Source organism: Quercus lobata, chromosome 6, assembly GCF_001633185.2.
Source record: "Quercus lobata isolate SW786 chromosome 6, ValleyOak3.0 Primary Assembly, whole genome shotgun sequence".
In the NCBI taxonomy this organism is placed as follows: domain Eukaryota; kingdom Viridiplantae; phylum Streptophyta; class Magnoliopsida; order Fagales; family Fagaceae; genus Quercus; species Quercus lobata.
In genome coordinates, this window is record NC_044909.1 from 20,692,966 (window position 1) to 20,716,320 (window position 23,355).

Sequence of the window (23,355 nt, forward strand, 5' to 3'; positions counted from 1 at the left end):
ATCATATTTGCTCTATAAGACTTTCCGAATTTTCTTTGTAAAATGCGTTAGTAGTATCATAATAATAATAAAAATAATCTGCAAGACAATTTTAAGAGATATGTCAACAATTGTACTCTCTTTTGTTTCTACTTAATTTCTCTTGATAGGCATGATGTTGGTCTTCATTCATATCGTTGGTAGGGACCTTATTTGAATTCTTCTTGGTGAGGATATAGAAGATGGCTTAAGCAGACAAGAACCTTGTCTTTTCCATCTCTTAAAATGGATTCCCTTGAAATGGAACCTTGTCCAATATTGTCATTAACTTTCTTAAAATGTTGACTCTGTTGCATCTCCTCAAAATTATTAGTGAAATTACAATGAAAATAATATTTTGGTTATGACAAAATTTGGAATATTGGTTGAAAAATAAGATTAGACTAAAACACCTAGCTCTGTTTAAGGAGATTCAATCTCTTTATGGATGGCAAAGTCCAAAAACCAGTATAATAGTCCTCTTTTAACTTGTCTTCTTTGCTAACTTTGTACAGGTGATTAAGCCCAAAATTTTATAAATAAATTTTAAAAAATTTAAAAAAAAAAAAAAAATCTTTAGCTCAAGATCTCTCAAGTGTGAAAAAAATGGATTATACATGAAATATTGATGAGTTTACCACTCACAAAAGAAGAGAACTCTTTTCTTTAGTATTCTCTTATTCATCATTTCATTAGGAAAATTATTAATTTACATTGTATAATTCAGGTAAGATATACATTGTAAGCTGGTTGGTAGTCTTAGAAGGCATTTTTCTTGTAATAAGTTCAATCTCCCTCCTATTATTGCTGATGTTTGTATGGATGATTGTACTTCTTTTGTTCCTCAATTTTTCTTTCTTAATAAAATTTCTAGTTATAAAAAAAAATGTGTACAATTTTATACAAATGTGTACAACATTGTACACTTTTTGTAAATATGTACAATGTTATAAACATTTATTTAGTCTACAATATAAATCCTACATGAACCGACCAATAATTGCCCTTTTCATTGTTGGTTTAGCCTGGATGCAAAGCTTTATATTACTTTTGTAACATTTTTTCTCAAAAAAAAAAAAAAAAAAAACTTTTTGTAACATAAAATTTATTACTTTTGCAACTCTTCTTGACTAAATTATGCAAATTTTCTTTACTTCGTCAATTCTTCCTCTACTTTTTTCTATGATTTCAATTCTATTCTATATTCTCCTGCAGGGGACCACGCCATTTTGTTGCCATTTTGCAACGTTATTATATCTTCTTTTAAGTAAAGGACTACTTTCGTATTCATAGCACTAAAAGTCTAAAACCGAATTTTTCAACTTACGTTTATACTTTTTCTTTTTTTTAAAGACAAATATAACGGAGGAAAATTTAAATATTTTTTGAATGAATAAAATAGGAACATTGGAAAAAGGAAAATCAAAATTTGTTTGTTATTATATTTTTCCATCTCTAATGACAAGATTTCAACCTAATCACGTCCCTCAAATAGTACGACCAATTTACCATTAAATTAAAAAGACTTTTTTTAACCATAAAACTGTAAGGAATAATAAAAGTAACAGTGATAGAATTTTTTATTTTATTTTTTTGGTATCTTTTGATGTTTGATATGATGGAAAATATTGAACAATTTTCTTTTTTTAAATCAAAGAAATATAATCCAAAATTTACGGGATTAAACAAAAAGTCTTTCTCTATTCTCTTTTGCCCTTATTCGATCAGTTCCTTTGTGCAATCAACACCACTATCATCTCTTCTCAACCCCCCCCCCCCCAAAAAAAAAAAAAAAAACCACTATCATTACTATTGTGGGGCCCAATAATTTAAAGGCCAAGCCCAGTTGCTCCTGAAAGATCCGAAGGCCCAATCCGAGGAGAGCTGTGGTCCAAGCTCTACAATACAGAGCCCAAAACAGTTTTTGGGAGGCAGCCGAGGACAGTTTAGTCCTCGGCAGATCCAGAATCCTATCGGAATACAGGGGCAAAACTGGTATAGGGACGAATTTGTAAGGAGATCCAAAATATCTTGGGGAAGTTATCCTTACTACCCTTCCAGATAAGACCCAGCACCTGACAGAGCCGTACCCTGCAGCTTTATCAAACCATCCCCAACAATTCCGGGATTGGACTGATGGGACAAATGTCAGTTTTTGTAAAGATTGACCCTACACGTGGACGAAGGACAACGAATGCAAGCTAGTATAAAATAAGAAAGTAAGTAAATCTGAAGGAGAGCCCATCCCACCTCAAAAAGAGAGAGACTACATGGGGAAGAACCTCTCAACGACTCCGGACTTCACTGAAGAAAGTCCGTCGTTGGGTAACCGGGATAAGGCCTCAATGGTCCTCGGATCAACTCCGAGGAGACCCATGCCATAGGGCGCGACACCTTAGGGCTTAAATGTTCAAGCCCAACTCCTTTTTTTTACATGAATTCCTCTAAAGCCATGACCGGGCATCGCCCCTTGACCAGCGGCTAGCTTTTCAAGCCCACTCTCTACAAATCATATTGTGAGGGACCTTTATTGTGTGAGCCCAAAAATGTTAGTGGGCCGCAAAGGAATCGTGTCCTTACAACTATTATTGCCGCCACCATCAATAATATCGTTATCACTTATCACTGCCACCATTGCCTTTTTTGTCAACACTCAACACCACCACTACCATCTTAGCTATCACCCCCACCACACCACACCACACCATCGCTGCTATCCTATGCCCACCACTACCACTATCATCACCATATTACCTCTGCCACCCCCACAACCACAACACCTCTAATGCCTCTAGCACACCAACATTTTTTTTTTCTTCTCAATATACTTACATGAAATATTAATGATTTTTTATATGAGCTAAATAGCATAAGATGCTTTGGGGATTTTTTTTTTCAAAATTGCAACCAAGCACAGCGAAACAAATCATTGTTCTTGCTTAAGAAAGCATTTTGTGATGAAAACAAATGAAATGTAATAAAAAGTAAAAAAATTTCATTCAATAAAAATTAAAAAAAGAATGTACGTTTTTGGGACAATCTTATTGTTAATCTATCTATCTATCTATCTATCTATCTATATATATATTAGAGAAAGTTATTATAATTTGAAATTAGAATCTAATTTTGCATCATGTCTAAATTTATGTGAGAACCACATCATAATTATCCACTTAAGTTTGTGCCTATGTGTCTACTTAAATTTTTTAATTTTTGTATTAAGTGAGTTAATGAGCGCAAAATACTAAGAATCTATTATTAATGAATTATAAAATAATACTCCTATATAAAAAACCAAATCGCTTGGAGTCTTGTTGGCCCAAATTGGAGTCACTGTTGGCCCATATAGTAGAGACACTGATCAGTCCAAGATTGGAGTCTTGTTGGCCCAAATCGCTTGCCATTAGGCTACCTGTCACATTGGCCCTAATGGCAATTTGACTTTCATGACCAAAATTGCTTTAATATTGCAGCAGTTTAAATGCTCCACGGAGTCCAAACCCCCAAGTTCAATACCGTTGCTGTTTTACATTGAATTTGAATATATTTCACTCACCAGTCACCACCGCCACCATTGAATAAGTTCTGGCTCCAACCTGTGACTTGAGAGTGGGCCAATGGACAGCTTGTTTTAAAAAAAAAAGCATCAAACAAACACTGCTCCTTTCATAAACTCCCTCACATGCCCAATAAAAAGAACAAAACAAGAGTTATATAGCAACGGGCAAAAGTATAATAAGAGCCGCATTTTTTTTCTTCTTTATTTAGTTCTTTTTTGTTTGCAATGTAGATCTCAGACAAAGCTGTTTTGTCACTTTTCTTTTTTATAATAAACTCGTGCACCCACCTCAGCTGTTCCATCATCATTAAAGTCCAACGTTTCTATTTTCAAAATCCGTTGGAGCCAAGCTCTGCTACATTTTATATCAATGGCCCCCCCCCATTTCACACACACTCTCTCTGTCTCTCTCTCTCTGGCCTCTGCCATTCAAATCATGAAGACCCTTTGAACTACATTCCTCACTCTTTCTGAACTTTTAGCAGAGAGCTTTGTTAATGGGGTGTTTTCTTGCATGTTTTGGTTTTTCCAAGAAAAGAAAGCGTCGAGTGCATTCCAATAAGGTTTCATTGATTACTTCTTTCTTTTTCTTTTTTTCTATCTTTATTTGCGTTATAATTGTTTAGTTTATTGTTGAACAAGTTTATGTTTTGCACTTTGTTGCAGAAACATGGAAGTTATAAGCCTTTGGATTCCTCTTTCCCTGTAAATCTTGACATCAAAGAGGACCCCATTTGCTCAGATTCTGGGTTCAGGTTAGACATTGACTCTCTCTCTCTCTCTCTCTCTCTCTCTCTCTCTCATTTCTGATATATATGTTGGATAATATTATTGTCCTTGTTCTGTTTGTTTCTTAGAGACAAGCCTAAGGAGCAGTCCAGCTTCAAAATCAGGAAGAAAGTCAGCTTTAATTTAAATGTTCAGACCTATGAGCCAATTCCAACTGATTATAGTTTGTTGGAGAGTGATGAGGAGGGAGAAAAGGGAAAGAAAGGCGAAGAAACAGCGAAACAAGGCCTAATCCCTTCATTTTCTAAATGGCATTCAACAGCCCTTACTACGGGCGCGTACCCTTCAAATTATAGGTACCAAAATTGTACATACAACTATGATGATGAGGATGAATTAGAATTTGAGGAAATTGATTTGGATGATGATGATTACGAAAACGACATTGATGACTACAATGACAGTGATGATAATGAAGGTTATGGCAACAATGGCATTCATCATGATGAAAGCCAAGAAGAGGATTCTGGGCAGTTGGAGTCTTCAAATATGGAATCACAGGAAAGAGTTTCTTTGACTCGGTTGGCCAAGGATAAAATCAATGTAAATCCCCCGTCCGCTTCAAATGCTCGAGATAGAAGTCAATATGTACATTCTGTGCTAAACCCAATAGAAAATCTCTCCCAATGGAAAGCAGTCAAAGCGAAAGCAGCACCACCTAAGCACCAGAGGAAGGAGAACATAGAATTAAAGGAAGAGCCACTTATATTCATTAGTTCAATGCCGATTTTAGATCCATTGCCTTTCTCAAATCCAAGTCAGTCCAAACCTCTAATGCAAGAGATTGCTGTTGATTCCAGCCTTTCAAGCTGGTTGGTTTTACCAAAGTCTAATAGGTCAGAGATCACAACCCATTGCTCTTAAGGCCATGTCAGTGAAGAAAACTATATTGTATGGATCAAATTAATGGAGAGAAACAGAAGGCAAAGCAATTTTGGAAATCAGCAAATTAAAGGCCAGCAGAATTTCTTATTTCAGGTCCTGAGGGAGTTAATTGAGTCATATGGAACAGGAGTATCATATGAAGCTCATCCAACTTTTGCACAACCATTAAGAAAGGACAATCGGTAACTAATTTTGGTACGAAGATGAACAGCCAAAGCTAGTTTTTCTTATCTTTCTTGGCTATTCATATAGGGTGTGAACAATCTGGAGTGTTGTTTTTGTTTGTGTTTGTGTTCCTGATTTTTTTATTCTCCTCTGATTCTTTTGTGGATGTTGATGATGTTGGATAGTTTCTCTTATTATCTTATTGTTTAATATCATCCTGATTTATGAAAATTGCAAATACAAGAGTGATTTTACAAAGTGTTGGCTTAAATAAGTGTCCACTTTGATTAAGAGAAGAGGCAGGTGTCAATTGTCTCCTCCTGGTATAACTTATAAATAAACTCAGTTAGCTGAGATTAATAATGATTGTCAACAGCTCAGTGGATTTGGTAATTCCATTCATAAGTTAGTATTGATAACGTGGTTATAAAGTTAAAAAGGATCCCTCCGTGGAAACAATGATCCTGCAGGTGAGAATTCTCTTATTCGGAAGTACTATTTTGATCCATCCAGTGATTACTCTGGGAATTGGTTTCTGGCCACATAACATCTGAGTCAGTGTTGTGTTCGATACGCATGTATATTAGTGAGTGGACCATGTGGGTGGAGAAAGGTGTTAAATTCGGTTTGAAAAAGCAATAATTATGCAGCATATAGTAAAATAAATGCTCAATTATGGAGCGTATGCAGTAGGTATATATCCCAGCTGAAGACATTTAGCATATGCACAGTATATGATAAACTATTGGTTCACCATGGAAGTGATACCAGCTCATTAAATAACTATGAGAGTTTATTATAATTTAAATTAAGATATAATTGAATCATACAAGATTCCCTAGTTTCAATTTGATAAAGTTCTCTGTTTAATTAAATGTAATAAATAATTTTTAGAGTGTCATAGAAGCTTTGAAAAGTTCAATATCCAGACCTATGTTCTTTTTCTCATTTCTCCAAGCAGAACTGAATGAAAAAACTTCTACATTTAACACATGTTCTAAGTTATTTAGCACATTATGCTTCTCTAAGGAGCAAGATAAATGCCAATTCAATATTTTTATTCACTAGGCATGTTCACATGAGATGAAACTCGCTTTAAATGCACTAAGGGACACAGATAAGAAAGAGAACTATGTCTCAGCAGACTAATCATGTAGATGGAGTTGTCTTGCATTATGAAAAATTGTGCCAGTGAAAGGAGAAATGGAAAAACAGAAGCAAATGGAATTGAGGTTCCTACTGCTTCATTAAATCCAAAATATTCATTCGGATGTATATTCTACAATACATTTCAATGTACATGGCAAAGCATCGAAAAGCCCAATTCTATTGAATATGTTACAAATCATGGAAGCAATATTGCCATCATCCTCTTCTGATTCTATCATGGGAAGGAGATCCATTCTCTGAATACGCCCATAAGAAACTCATCAAAATCTCACCTAAGAAATGGTTAGACTTCACTTATAATGAATAGCACACAAATCATGCCAAACATAAGACTGGTCTTCGACCCTTGGTCCATCTGTACAACAAGAAGATGAGAGGAGGCCAATTTCTACTATAACCGTCAAATGTTGGAGAGAATGCCTCATTAATTTAGCCAGCAGATATTTTCTGAAACAGGGTGTACCGAATGATATCTACATTATGGTACAGATGCAAGAATCTGAATCCTCGTCATCAGAGTCACTTGCATCACTGCAGGCACAAACAGGGACTAGGAATGAGTGATAGTTGTAGACTAAAATATACAGACAAGTATGTGATACAGAGTTAAATCATATCATAAATTCTAAGGTTAATCTCATATGTCATAGCATTCTTTCACAACTTAAACAGGAGTGCATAGGGAATATATACTGCCTAGTTCTGGTTTAGTTTTATGGCAAAGAAACAGATCGGAAAACAAATAGAGCGCAGCAGAGAAGAGTAATGTTAAACCCAGGATTGTTTTCTTTGAATTATTTTTCACCAGTTTCTTGCAGAAACTACTTTACATGTCAGGATGCATGAAAACTGAGTTATCTCTGAAGGCAATGGATCTATCTCAAACTGAAGATTTGAAAAAAAATATATATATATATATATGTGTGTGTGTGTGTGTGTGTGTGTGTGTGTGTGTTGTCTTCAATTCATCTAACTATGAACTATTAAGGTAAAGTGTGCTAAACCAAGGGGGTGTTTTCAATGAAATGTTTCACCAATTTCTTTGAGACATGATCAATACATGCTAGACATGTGAAGGTACTCATCTCCTCAACATAAGCAGTACATAACCATTAATGGATATTGTAAAAGTGATAAGTTATTGCCATCAGTAGCACCTGGGTATACATATAAACCATGTGACAAACATCTTTTTTGGCCTTCAGAACATAACTCCGTGTGCCCTAAAAAGTTGGAAGTATGTCTCATCCTTTTGAGGTATCACATGAGACAATCCAAAATACAACATAATAGAAAAACATGATAAGATTCCTATTTCCATCTCAACTTTTGCTGCATCTGCCCCAGCCTTCCTAATGGCAACATCCACCATCTTGCAGAAACAATCAAACACAGCGAAAAGTGGAGTATGATAAAAACAGCCCAACCTGAATTTATATGGATTTTTTTAAAAAGTAACTTCAATTTCCTTGAACTCAGTGTTTCAGTTTAGAGAAACTATACTATCCTCAAAATTAAGCTATGAAGATTAAAATGAGGCTCATGCTCCAGGAGAGTGTTTTAAATATGAAATGATCTAAGCCTAAGATCTTTATAATACACTTGTAACCAATACATGAATTTGTAAATTCTTGTCAGAAGAAATAATGTTGAAGATGGAGCATAATCATTTTTCAAAGTTGAATAAGCTGGCAACAGCCTAAGGTTACTGCTCTGCTAGAACAAAATTATTTCAGCTTACAGCAACTAAATTCTGTCAATTATACTCTTCAGAAAGCACAAAAGCTTTAGGGAGTAAGGACAGAATCAATATTGTGATGGGTTTGATTAACGCTTTGGCAAAGTAAACCATAAAGTTCCAAAACCCTGATGCATCTCTTTTTTTTTTTTCGCTTTATAACACTTGATTCTAGCTCAATTTTTCATAGTCCAAACGCATCCATCTCATACACTCAATTGAGCTCCTATCTTTCTACAAACATGTTTCTGATCACAAAGTGTCACTCTAAATCTTCTAGCAACTATCATCATCCGCGTTCACTTAGAAAGCCTGTCTCCACATTGCATACTATTTTTTCATAAAACTAATGCAGCACTTTCTTTACAAAATTATTTCCATGAATTACCAAATTTGTAGCCAGACTGGGAGTATAGAAGATATTAAACAAAGAAAGAATCATAGAAAATGAATCTGAAAGATCAACAAAGACTTTCTTGTGTTTCAGTGGACCAAAAATGGAATTTATATACGAATAATGAAATATCTTACATAAGCTAAATCCAGTCAAGTAATATTATATGTAGCAAGCATATGGTGTTAGATGCATGATCACACCACAATGAAGCCATAATTATATGCAAATCCAGAAAAAGAAAAAGAATAAATTGTTGAATCATCCTAATTTTTAGAAACAAACTCACATCCAACTCATGATTTTTACCACAGCAAAAGGATGGGCCTGTGTTCGGCATAGGAGTGCATAAACAAAGGCTAAACAGAGCAAGCGTAGCATACATGACTCAAATAATCAATAAAAAATGCTCCAAAAATTTTTATGTCCCATAGATCAAACTACAAAGACAATGTACTGCCTAGAGCAGTTTACAACAATACAATGAAAAAACAATATTCTTATTCACAGGTTGTTTAGTTCGTGAAATAATTGTAATGCATTTTGGTCCGAGTCAATAATTTGAAGATAGAGATGATTATAAACTTTAGTTGAAATCAAAGAGCCAACATGGCTTTATTTTGGATGATACATAATAATAATATGCTAACCATAACAAAACATAAAATCAAGGTTTAGACTATACTATTTTCATTAACTATTTTTGTCAGTGAAAACTATTATCCTGCTGTTAGGTTGATCTTTTCATTATTAGAATAGAGTACTAAGCAACAACAGCTTATAACTGCAAATACAGCTTTGCTCATACTGCAATTGATCAACCCAATCCTCAAACTGCATTTCAATACCAGAAAAATGTACAGTATCATTAAGGTAATGTCTATTATTGGCACCAACTCACTAAGAACAATTGACCATCTTGACATGATCAAAGTTACTATTCTTTCTGGCCACAACAAGTCATCACCTATGGCTTGGCAGCCTTGGCTACTCACAGAATGTTAGGTGCAACTGCTAGTTCTTGCGTTAAAAACATACTGTAGCTAGATAAATAAAGTTGTCATCTTTCATGTATCAGCTACAACAAGTTTCCAAACCAAGAAACTCACTACTCAAACAACCAAGCCAAATCACAAAACAACAACGACAACAAAATCATCAAATTTCCAAAACTTCTGTCAAAAACCATGTATATTTATGTACACAAGTATATTACCTCGGATCGAATTCCAAAACCTCAGCGAGCTTATTCCCATTCTTATCGTTCCACTGCACTTTTCGCCTCGTCTTCTCCGACTTCCTCAACATCTCATCTCGCCGAGGCGGCAATAATGAATTAGACTCACTATCCTCCTCTCCATTAACATGTTGATCCTCAACCTTTGGAGATTCTACAGTACACGGAACCTCACTTTTGCAACCATTAACATCTGTAGCATCCGTTTCCATCAAAAAGTTAACACTATCCTCAAACTGTGAACCCAAATTCTTTGCCAATTAGCTCCGATAAAAATAGAGCGAAGGACCAGTCTTTGATCGAAAATTCGCTGGATATTCGTAATTCATCAAAAACCCAATTCACCTTTCACCAAAAAAGAGAAACCCAATTCACCCAATTGCCTGAAAATCAAGATTTCACAGACCCTGTATCAAAAGATTCAAAATTTAGAGATGGTTCTGGCTTTAATTTTTTTTTTTTTTTTTTTCCTTTCCAATGCAGAGACAGGGTCAACGCTCATGTGCAGCTTATGCTTTCAACGAAGGAATCGGAGAATAGAGAAAATCATAAATCTGAAACCATTAGAACCAAGAAGACCGTCACTTAGAGAGAGAGGAAAAAAAAGCGCAAAATTTTGCCGAGAAAATGACAGAAAATTATGGTTTCAGAACGAATACTATACAAAAAATGAATGAGATAATATTTTGATTGAATTGGACGGGGACAGATCATAGATCTGCGAGAGAGTAACAATTTGATTGGATTAATAAGATAAGAACAATCCCCCCAGGTTTTGAGGGGATTAATATTTTATTTTTAAATATATATAAAAATAAATATTACTACTAATAATTAAAACAGGGGAAAAACAAAAAAACAAAAAACAAAAACAGAGAGTGTTTACTTTTGTGATTGGTGAGTATGGGCGTGAAAATTAAGAATGTGGTTGTTAAGAGTTAGAGTTAAAGTTAAGGAATTGTAGGAATTCTTGAAATCGTCCGTGTCAGGAGAATGATTCTTATCGGAAGGCTCTGAGAGGCTGCTTCTACTGCCATACTGTTAGTTATTCTCGTTATAAATTAATCAATGTCTTTTTTTATTTTTTTCTTTGTAAAAATATAATAGTAAAAGTCTTACTGTGTCTGACAGGGCTTTGTGACCAAATTGGGTGATTCTGTTTTTTTTTTTTTTTTTTTTTTTTTTTACACGAAGGATTGCAAGTCTCAGCTCTAATTACAGAAACAAACAAGAAGTTCCAATCCCACGTCAAAAGAACCAAAAGCCAAAAGAATTGTACAACAACATTTGAATCTTTGGCAGATCAAAAGTTTTGTAACTCAATAATTTTATATATATATCTTTCAAACATATTCACATTTTACCATATATAGAACTAACTTTATTTTTGGTAATTTTTTTTATAGATAATTCGATAGTTATAAAAAAGTGGAAATTTGATTATTGTTTCTATTGAAATATTATGAGGTGTTAACCAATTGAGTTACAAAATTCTTGGTACTACCTTGTAATTTTTCTAAAAACACAAATGAGGGACAAAAAAGGTAAGACAAAAGTTATAAATAATAATATAAATGGTAAAGAGAAAAATTGTTGAATTTAAAAAATGTCTTAAATATATCTATTTCTATGCTCCATGTTTTTTCATATTTATAATTATTGAAAATTTCAAAATTCTTTATATCCAAAGAGTTACTTATATTGTGGGTTCTAGTTTGTTTGATTGATAAAATTATTTGTCGTCAAATAAGGCACTTGGTTTCAGTGCTGCCTATCTTAAAAACTATTTTGTATCTTGGTCTAATAATAAAAGTAATCTATATATCATATCTATATAATATAAAAAATTTAGTTTCTATTTTAAAAATTTAAGCACACAAATAAAAGCATGCACAAGGCTTCTGCTTATTTTAAATAGTAACAAATTAAGGATTATTTATTAACCATTTTTTATTCTTAAAATTTTTGTTCCCAAATCCATGATGTTAAGTTTTTTTTTTTTTTTTTAAGAAGCCTTAAATTTAATGGAATTTTCATTCATATAATAATTGAATTGTGAAGAGGAGGTTGTTGGGTCCAATCTATTCTCATTTCTCATGTGAATTAAGAAACTCAAATAAAAATTTTAATCAATCACTCAAAAATATTATCAACAAGCTAAGAAATCAACCACATACAAGAACATAAAGATTTACATTTCTCCTTACAAGGAAAAATTACAAGGCAAATTCTGAATAATTGTACTTATTATAAAATCAATTACAATATACCTTCTTAAAATTATGTCTAACTTAAGATTCACACAGAATACAATAATATATTATTTCTAGGAATTTAATGTGAACTCACACGAGATTTTCAGTCACTTTATTTATTTATTTATTTTTTTTGAGAAAGTTCAGTCACTTTATATATAACAATTCCATGTGGTTGTGACCAAGGGCGGAGCCAAGGGGGGGGGGGGTCCGACCTTCCTCCCAAACCCCTTTAGTATAGGATTTCTGGATTACTTTGTCCCCCCACACCAAGAATTTCTGGACAAATTTCAAAGACAACCAATTAACATCAAATTCTAACCCATAATTTCAGTTAACTATGCAAATGATACAAATTTGATAGTTTGATGCCGAAATTAATTCCCCCCAACAAAGAGAAGAGTATACAATATGTTATATATCTTAAAACGAAAACAAAGAGCTACTTAACAACTTTCGAGACACTTGCAGAATTAGAATTGGCTACCACAGTGTTCTGATACAAAGAGCTGCTTAATATGCTTCTATCAAATACCTAAAGTTCAAGTAATTGAGATTTTACATTCTATTGATCTAATATCATGTATGTTTGTGAGAGTTAGTGCCTTATGAGGTGGCTTGTTATTCTCTAGTAGCACATGCAAGAACTTGCTGTGCTGTCACGATATGTGCTACACACTTGTATCTATTTCAACAAAGTTTTACTAAATATCATACTAGAGAAAAAAGATACAAAGAGATAATATTAAATTGGACACATTGACACTTAATATATATATTTTTTTTAATGGAAGATACACAGCACTTAATCTTTTACACCAATTGAAATTCAATTTTCATCACACTTTTTAAGTTTAAATAAAAATTGTCTACTAAATTGTGTTTAAAATATTTCATGGCTCCAACTCTAAGTAGCGGATCCATACTTTCAAATAATGTCTTATTTTTTCATGACACTAAATCTCAAATGCTTACATCGTTCCACTAATCTTTTTTTTTTTTTTTTCCCTCAATCTCTTTGACTCTTTCATTGTTTCAAATTCTATGTTTTGGTAACGAACTTTGAGGCTTTTTAGCAATGAAGTGTTAAAAATTAAGTAAAAAATTGAATGGGAGATCAATAGATGAATGATTGTGCTTCCAAAGCTCCTTATAATTTTACCCCTCCTAAATTGAAATCCTAGCTCCGCCATTGGTTGTGACACCCGAAGAAAATCTTATCATTGTCTTTACAGAACATACTAGTTTTTCTTTTCCCTATTTCTTCCTGAGTGGCACCACCTTTTTCTCTCCCTAATGCGGCAACCCATAGTTTCACAAAATCTGTATACTCTGATGCTGACTGACTTTAGTCTTCCTTGCTCAGCTACTGTGACTTCATGTGGGCTTACGCCTATTCCCATTAGGTTCAATCTATATGATGCACGAGTCAAATATTAGACGGAAATAATTACTATTTTTTTCATTGCCAAAAACAAAGAAACAGAATAGAATTTCTAGCAAGCTGATAAGACTTGGAGCTTATATTATCTAATTAGACCCAGCTGTGTGTAAAGGCAGTGTGTCGGGGAAGTAAATTTTGTATCGATGCCAGCCGTATCAGCGGTATATATCATATCGACCATAAAATCAGTACCGACATTTCTTCTAAATTGCACCGAAAAAAACATGGGGTTGTACTGGTTTACAGAGGATTTTCTGCGTGTTTAGGCTAGAATTTAAGTTTATGCTGGTACGATAAAAATAGGGTTTGGTTAATATGTGTACTAAGTCATTTATTTTTTAAAATATTTTATTGAAAATTGAAAAAGCTGTCAATACTTTTTCAATTCTCATGAAATTTTTTTCCAAAAAGGTTAGTTATTGTGTGCCATTGGGGTACACATTACCAAAATCCATAAAAATATAGTTGAAATTTTTTTAAAATTTTAAGAAAATATTATAAAACATTAATATGTCTATAAAGATATACAACAAAAAATATATGTATATATACACACACATACATACATACATACAGGGGCGGAGGAGAGGGCCAAGAATGGCAATGGGGTGGGGTGGGGTGGGGTGGGGTAAGTGGTTTTGTCTTACCCCATCTCCGTCCTGTCCCACCTCGTAAAACTTTATTTCGTGTTAATGTCACGCCCTATTGCATATCTATTATAATTTAAAAAAAATAACAGTTTCATTAATATAAATGTGGGGCGCAAATGATTTATGGGCCAGGCCCCTCTACCCAGGGAGAGTCCAAAGGCCCAGGCCGAGGAGGATTATGGCCCAAGTTCAAACCAAATAGCCTTTGGGTACCGCCGAGGGTAGTTCAGTCCTCGGCAGACCCACAGTACCTCCAAAGGGAAGGGTAAAAACGGTATAGGACTGGAACATGGAAGAAAGATCTAAAATATCCAGGGAAAGCTGCTGTTATTGCCATTTAATGTTCTGAACCCGACAGAGCCGCATTCTTTGGCTTTTACAACCATCCCCAACGACTTTGAGTATGGACTGATGGGACAAGTATCAATCTTGGAAAGTTTAACCCTACGCGTGAACGAAGGACAGTGGACGCGAGCTAGTATAAAAGGAAGAGTAAGTAATCTATAGAGGGGGTTGGGAAAAATGGCCAGAAACCAGGGCCTCCCAGCCCACCTCCAGGAGAAAGACTCCAGGGGTGTAGGAAAACTTAAGTTCATACGAACACCGCGAAAAACCCACCGCCTATCGAACAAGGCCTAGCCTTCCAAACCCACGCTCTACAAATGATATTGTTAGGGGCCTTTTCACGTGCGAACCCGACACTGTTACGGTCCGTCACGAATCGCGTCCTTACAATTGGCGCCGTCTGTGGGAAAGGCTTGTGTGTTGGTATAGGAAGTGGGTCGATAGAGTTTCTTCGTTATATCTAACCGTCGATTATAGAGTTCTAATATAAAGTTCTGTTAGGGACTATGTTTCTTGACTAGGGGCTGGGTTGAGGAACTAACTCCCTTAAAGCCAAGGTTCCCTGTAAAGAGTAAACTAGGCACCTGGTAACGTTAACCGTATGGATAAACTCTAGGGGCTTGGCCGAGGAGCTAACTCCCCTAAAGCCAAGATCCCACACAAAGAGAAAACTAGGTTTTGGACAAAACCAAGGCATTGCATGGTCCACGGACCCAAGCCTCAGGGGAAACCAACAACCTGGATGTGGAAAACTAGGTTTTGGACAGAACCAAGGCATTGCATGGTCCTCGGACCCAAGCCTCAGGGGAAACCAACTACCTGGATATGGAAAACTAGGTTTTGGACAGAACCAAGGCATGGACCCAAGCCTCAGGGGAAACCAACTACCTGGATGTGGAAAACTAGGTTTTGGACAGAACCAAGGCATTGCATGGTCCTCGGACCCAAGCCTCAGGGGAAACCAACTACCTGGATGGAAAACTAGGTTTTGGACAGAACCAAGGCATTGCATGGTCCACGGACCAAGCCTCAGGGGAAACCAACTACCTGGATGTGGAAAACTAGGTTTTGGACAGAACCAAGGCATTGCATGGTCCTCGGACCCAAGCCTCAGGGGAAACCAACTACCTGGATGTGAAAACTAGGTTTTGGACAGAATCAAGGCATTGCATGGTCCACGGACCCAAGCCTCAGGGGAAACCAACTACCTGGATATGGAAAACTAGGTTTTGGACAGAACCAAGGCATTGCATGGTCCACGGACCCAAGCCTCAGGGGAAACCAACTACCTGGATGTAATGAAAACTAGGTTTTGGACAGAACCAAGGCATTGCAAAGTCCTCGGACTCAAGCCTGTGGGGAAACCAACTACTTGGATGAGGAACTAACTATTTAAAGAAAAAACTATGGCCCGTAAACCTCGAAATCCCTCCGAAGAGAACTCCGCGTTAGCAGACGGGTTAATACCTTGATTGCGCGGATTCCTCGGTCTACCCTCGGATCCCCAGTATCAAAGGGGTTGATGCGATACGGCGCAACATATTGCCCCAAAAGTACAACCAAAGTCCCTCGCTACTTAGCTACCCTTTCAGACGAATTATTTAGAGATTATCGTTCTCGGACATTGGTCTAGCATGCATCGCGTAGTACTCAACGCTTATCCCGGTTAGTTCCAAGAATTTAATTTATTGAAAGTTACCATTGTTATACTTGATAATATTTGTGAGTTTAAATTAGTAGGAACCCGTGTTAAAGCATTTTTTCTGCCTGGAATATCCTTAAGGGCAAGCTTGCATTTAATATTCATGCATAAAGTAGTTGTTACGGAGAAGAAAGATATGTATGGAGAAATAGACACATATTTTATTAAGACAAAGGAACAGTACAGTGTACAATGAAAAGCTGAAACAAGCTTACACTAAAGCTGACCACATAAGTAAAGGAAAATACAAGCGAGTGGAGAGAAGGCCGTGGGGACAGCTCAGAGGAGAGGTTGGCTACTGCGCCAAGTTATTGTCTAAGGAAACCATTCCTCGACACCTCTGCATGCCCATAACTCAGGCAGCCAAAGAACCTGACCTCAGGCTAACACCATCTACAGAAAAGGTGCTAGGAGCTTGAGGTTGGGAAGCCCCCACAAAAATTTGCCTGTCACAAGGTAGACAGTGCTGATGGTGGAAATTCCTTCTTTGGACATACCGAAAAACTGGCATGACCAGAACCTGCTTCGGATTTTGACTAAAAGAGGGAAGAGGACCTCCTCCCCTATGACGAAATGGAATGCTCCCTTGAACTTGCACCTCCTTGGCCCGTACCTCCCTACTCTGAATCTCGGGGGGACATGACGCCTTTGTGGCGGAGGGAGCTCCTTTTTCCCAATCTCTGCCTCAAGCATGATGAACTAAGGGAGGAATCTGAAGGATTTGTGTGTGAAAAGGAGCAACTTTCTCTCCTATTTATGTTAAAAGATAAGGTGGTGGCATTTAATTCGCGCAGCGTCCCAAGGAACGCTACAGACAAAACGTCTCTGGCTCGACTTCCAACGTCGTCTGCAACCCTGAGGTTAAAGGAGTCTCGAGAAGGTGCACCTCGAACACTGGGACGCCAAAAGGTACCGCGTGATCAAAAGTTATGGAAACACCTCTTAATTTGTGGGCCCAGTAAATTCGCGGCCCAGGCCCGTTCGGCATATGGGCCCAGGGACAGAACCAAGGCCTTGTATGGTCCTCGGACTCAAGCCTATGGGGAAACCAAGTACGAAAAATTATAAAAACTACAAGTTTTTGGGCAGAACCAAGGCCTTGTATGGTCCTCGGACTCAAGCCTATGGGGAAGCCAAGCACGAAAAATTATAAAAATTACAAGTTTTTGGGCAGAACCAAGGCCTTGTATGGTCCTCGGACTCAAGCCTATGGGGAGGCCAAGCACGAAAAATTATAAAAATTACAAGTTATTGGACAGAACCAAGGCCTTGCATGGTCCTCGGACTCAAGCCTATGGGAAAACCAAATACTTGGATAAGAAAAGGTTTGACTCTCATAAGAAAGGTTACTTGGTAAAAATGTCAGGTCACTTCATCCACGGCTTAAACACCATAAAATGTTAAGGCCAATAAAGGTGTAAGGAAAGGGGTGGAACGCCCCAGCATTTAGTCGTATAGGAGGGCTATTCATTTGGTAGGGGATATGTCCTCGGACGGCTATTTCTCACACGGCATCAAGCCTTCGGTTCTCTCCTCGGCTAGTTCCGGGTGAGTACTATTTTTTACGGGTCGGCCTTATTGTGCCAAGCACTTCTATTAAAGCTATGGCGACATCATTTTATTATCAAATGTTTTGGTCTTAGTCGTCATTGATTTAGATGCTATATTATTGTGCCGAGCAGCGCTTGCAAATTTATGAAAACATAGAGACATAACATGCGAAATAAGGTAGACAACAATTTTTATTAATATAAAAAAAATCATTACAACATACAAAAAAGGGCTCAAACGAGCCTATACAAAATGTAAACTGCTTAAGCAACCATTACATCTGTAGTACAGAAAAGTAAACTGTCAAGCGTCTTTTAAACTCGTCTTCAAAGTTTCTCCAATCTCTGCCTCATTGCTGCTCATACTGAGAGAGGAACAAAAGATAGAAAAGAAACAGCACCAGGGCGGAACTGGTGCTGGGAAGACAATAAGAAGAGGGAGGGGAAGGGCACCAAGGAGCAAAAGAGGGAGAAGCAGAAGCACTTAGCCCCTGCCTCCGCCCTGACTCCTAACACGCCGGTGCCATATTAGGTACGCTCGTGAGGAGCCGGATGGTAACGATCTTGGGTGTTCTCGACTCAGTCACGTCGAAAGTTTGACGTGACGAGTCCCTGCTTCGGATTTTGACTGAAAGAAGGATGAGGTTGATTTTGAGTCTTTGCCATCCTTGTCCCGATCGAGCCATGATAAGTTTTATCGGAACGTGGCGTTTTTGGGAGGGGTGGGACTTTTGCATCCCTTGTTGTTATGGTAAAGTATTTTGCGATTAAGTGTATAAACCGGCGAGTAAACCGAGTCTTAAGGGAGGCTAAGTATTCCAGAGTCGCAGGAGGATGAAAATGGATTTTTGATAAAAACAATCACCTCCTCCTGTCCTACTTATACAGAGGGCGGAGCGGGGGGCATTTAATAAGTTCAGATCTCCAGAGGAATCAGCAAACCCAAACACGCCGGTTCCGCTTCTCCACCCCATCAAAATAAACCGTCGAATTAAAGTAGTCTCGTAAATAGTGATTATTCAAAGCGCGTTTTGAATACCCCAAGCGATAAGAATGCATCAAGCGCGAAATTAAAAACTGTCTCACAGACCGGTGCACCTCTTGGGCATATGAAGCGCCGCCAGCATGTTCAATAGGCCGAATGGATTGGGCCGTAGGAAGAAGTTTGGCATCACCAAAACCCCCCTGTCCAGCCCAGAGGTTGGACAGCCGGGTTTTGAGGGGCTAATGTGGGGCGCAAATGATTTATGGGCCAGGCCCCTCTACCCAGGGAGAGTCCAAAGGCCCAGGCCGAGGAGGATTATGGCCCAAGTTCAAACCAAATAGCCTTTGGGTACCGCCGAGGGTAGTTCAGTCCTCGGCAGACCCACAGTACCTCCAAAGGGAAGGGTAAAAACGGTATAGGACTGGAACATGGAAGAAAGATCTAAAATATCCAGGGAAAGCTGCTGTTATTGCCATTTAATGTTCTGAACCCGACAGAGCCGCATTCTTTGGCTTTTACAACCATCCCCAACGACTTTGAGTATAGACTGATGGGACAAGTATCAATCTTGGAAAGTTTAACCCTACGCGTGGACGAAAGACAGTGGACGCGAGCTAGTATAAAAGGAAGAGTAAGTAATCTATAGAGGGGGTTGGGAAAAATGGCCAGAAACCAGGGCCTCCCAGCCCACCTCCAGGAGAAAGACTCCAGGGGTGTAGGAAAGCTTAAGTTCATACGAACACCGCGAAAAACCCACCGCCTATCGAATAAGGCCTAGCCTTCCAAACCCACGCTCTACAAATGATATTGTTAGGGGCCTTTTCACGTGCGAACCCGACACTGTTACGGTCCGTCACGAATCGCGTCCTTACAATAAATATACTTAAAATTACAATTAAATTTATTGCATCATATCAAACTAATTTTTAGTAAGGGCTTAATAACATTACCCATAGTGTGTAACAAGATAATATCACAATAAAACAAAAAGTCTTAATATTCATGCATTTAAATACTTAGTAATACAAACTAAGTCTTTAATACTAATAGAGCAAGGCGGGCAAGGTAGGAAAAAAAATCTTGCCCCATCACCTTTGCAAGGCGGAGAAAACTCTCATGTGGCATAGTAGAGTGAGGTAGGTCAAGGTAGGGCAAGGAGAAATTGTCATCCTTGGCTATTACCTCCTTAACTTTTCAAAAATCGTCCCGCCTCTTGTATTTTTGGTATAAATAAAATAAAATTAAAAAAAAAAAATTGGACATAAATTTCAATTAACCCCCCCCCCCCCTTAGATTTTTCCTAAAAACATGTATTGCATTTATATAATTAACTAATGCATTTTTTTTATTCCCTCTAATTACTCTTATGTCATACATAGCTCATTAAATTAAATTTCATTTTCTTCTCCAAAATAAAAAAAAATTAAATTTCATTTAATTTATACTATACGTAATTTAATTATATTTTATTTCTATTAAATTTACTTGTATATTTTTAAACATTTCAAGACTTCTTATTTTTTTCAAAGATGTAAACTCTTATTTGATGTAAATATTTTTGTTTAGGTAAGAAAATATCATATTTTAAATCAAAATTACAAACATTCCATGTATAGGAAATAAATAAATATTATGTGTGTGTTATTCTTTGGATTTAAATTTTTTCATTATATATTTAGCTTGGCCCCCTTGGAAAAAAATTTCTGGCTCTACCCGTACTAAAATATTTTTTTCCCCTTGTCAAGCCTAAACGGCCTTTAGTACAAATTGACTCCCTTTGTTGAATGATTGTACTTTGGTTAGCTTTTGAATTTTTTTTTTTTTTTGGGTTAATTGATTAACTTATTTTTTTATGTACAATTTTTTTTAATCTCATTTTTTTAATACAATTATATTTTTACTATTTTTTAGCAAATAAATTAAAAATTTTAGTAAAAAGCTAATACATAAGTCTTCAATAATACATAAGAGTAGATAGGGGTATTGCACCGGATCCTAATCCCAACTCCCTATATCCACATTATGGAGTACAACAGATCTAAGCTGTTAAATTAAAATAGAATCTTCATCTAGAATGTCATTGAGAAGTTGGCCACAAAAACATAGCAAATGCAACTTTAAAAAAAAAAAAAAAAAGTAATAAAGTTGACATTTACAACGGATTAAGAGGATTTAAATCCTAAACGTTTCTATTAAAAACATTATAGTTTCAATTGAATTATTAAGTTTTTAATATCAATACACTATTTTACAATCTTATTATTAGTGGAATACAACAATAAACAAGTTAAATTAGAAAAAAAAATTATATCTTTTTTATCTAGAGCAATATTACATATAAAATATTTTTCACAACTGTTAAATAATCAAGTTATATTGATTCTCATCTAAATTTACTATTAACACCATTTTATTGTTTGGCATTTACAATTCACCATCACCTAGGTGGCTATAACATAATATGTGAAAAACTAGCCTCTTAGGGATGGACCCAAAGAGGGGCCCAAGGGGCCCGAGCTTGGGCCCTCAGGCCTCCCTAGCCATAAAATATATTTTTTTTACTAGTTAAAATTTTATTTTCGTAGTTGGGTTCACCTCTTCCAAAAGCTTAAACACCCCTCTCCTTCAATCAGCCTAACCAACACAGCCTAACTACAACTATCCAACCCAAAAACTTAACAAAAACAAACCTAAAAAAAATAAATAAATAAATAAAAACCTAGCCAACCCAATATTAAGAAACAATATTATTATTATTATTATTATTTTGTCTTTATTGGTAGATGATTACATCTTATGTATTTAGAAACAATAGTTGTCTATATTTGTCTTGATTAATAGTTTGTTCATATTATATATATGGATGCCTATCAAGGTGGCTCCACTTAGAACCCAAGGGTTCAAATAAACCTCTGAATTGGCACCAAAATATATATATATATATATATAATAGTTTTTTTATATTTTGTTTTGCACCCTTAAAATAAAATTTTGAACACCCTGACTCTAGAATTTTTTTAAGCTCAACTGAAATAAATTTGAATATGATCATCTTAACAATATATTGACATTTTTAAACACAAAAAAAGCCCAACAACTAACCAATTTGATCTAAAATTTGACTTTACAGTAAAATATACAAGTCTCTGCAAACTATTCAAACAAACTTATGCTAAAAAACAATTGATATGCCTAAAAAATTGAAGTTATGCCAGAGTCCCTTTCAATCTGATATAAATGAGTGCATGTATCTGAATGGGAAAGTATCGATCTGTGCCAAAATATGCACATCATCAAACTGTTATGCATGACATGGACGCATTATGAAAATAACAATTTGCGCCAACTTCAACTTCAAGAAAATCTAAAATCGAATTTGTTAAGCTTAGAATATTTAGACACCAAAATAAAATGAATATAACCACTTGATTAAGGTCACTTCATACCACAATATCTATTTGTGAACATAGTAAAGATATATATATATATATATATATATATTTTTTTTTAGAAATAATTACAACACGCTACTAACCTTGCAGCTTGAATCCTTTCCCCCCTAGACCCCCAAGCACTTTGTACATGGAGAGGTGCCAATTCAGCCACAAGTCCTTTGGCATAATAAAGATATGGTTTTCAAAGGAATCCTTCTAAAGAAAGCACTTTGGACTAATCCGGAAATATGAAATGCGCAAAACCAAAATGTTATATATAAAATAGGGAAATTTTCATTTTAACTCTATAGTCTAAGGGTTAAACCTTATAGTGTCAAAAGTAATAAATTAATCTCTGAAGTTGTTTCTATAATCTTCTCCACAAAAAACAGTTTTTTTTTTTATTATTAAAAAAAAAAAAAATCATGAAGTTTTAAAAACAGGGGTGGCTCTATAGCCAGCCCAGGGGTTCAAATGAACCTCCTGGCTTGGCCCCAAAAAAAAATTATATATAATTTTTTTAATTTTTAATTTTTTTTTTTTTTTTGGTTTTGACCCTTAAAATAAAATTTTGAACACTCTAACCCTAAATTTTGTTTAAACCCAATTGAAATAAACTTGAAATATAATCATATTAGTGCTATTTTCACAATATTTTTACAATAAAGGTTAAGTGACAAGTTGTAATTGAATTTTTATCTAAACCCATAATTGACATCACTTTTTTACATACCTTTAACAACTTGTCATCTAGATTTTATTGCATAAATGTTTTTTCAGTAGCACTACTCTTAAAATTGCTCTTTTGTTAAAAAATAAATAAACTTTCTCTTTGGACTCTGGCTTATTTTACTGTTGATGGTAGAATGAAACTGTTTTTTGTTACATTTTTCTTCTTCATCAACAAAAAATTAAACCACTTGTACAACCAACTGATTTATATTTACATCTATGATTCTTTTCTCATTCTCTCTTTCTCCCTTTTATATTTTCTTTTTATCTATTCAAGTAATTTGATAAGTGTTCTACATTTTT

General features: G+C 35.8%; 2 protein-coding genes across 2 annotated transcripts; one reads left to right on the top strand and one right to left on the bottom strand.

Moving 5' to 3' along the window:
- Positions 1-3,864: 3,864 nt before the first annotated feature.
- On the top strand, positions 3,865-5,662 carry LOC115995188. Its single transcript, XM_031119648.1, has 3 exons — positions 3,865-4,140; positions 4,244-4,332; positions 4,435-5,662. The coding sequence occupies exons 1-3, from the start codon at positions 4,075-4,077 to the stop codon at positions 5,228-5,230; spliced, it is 951 nt and encodes a 316-aa protein (XP_030975508.1). The 5' UTR covers positions 3,865-4,074; the 3' UTR covers positions 5,231-5,662.
- Positions 5,663-6,622: 960 nt separating this feature from the next.
- LOC115993729 lies at positions 6,623-10,981 on the bottom strand. The gene is made up of 2 exons (XM_031117692.1): positions 9,935-10,981; positions 6,623-7,117 (listed from the first exon to the last, which is right to left on the bottom strand). Exons 1-2 carry the CDS (start codon positions 10,165-10,167, stop codon positions 7,060-7,062), a joined length of 291 nt encoding a protein of 96 aa, XP_030973552.1. The 5' UTR covers positions 10,168-10,981; the 3' UTR covers positions 6,623-7,059.
- Between the last annotated feature and the right edge of the window lie 12,374 nt (positions 10,982-23,355).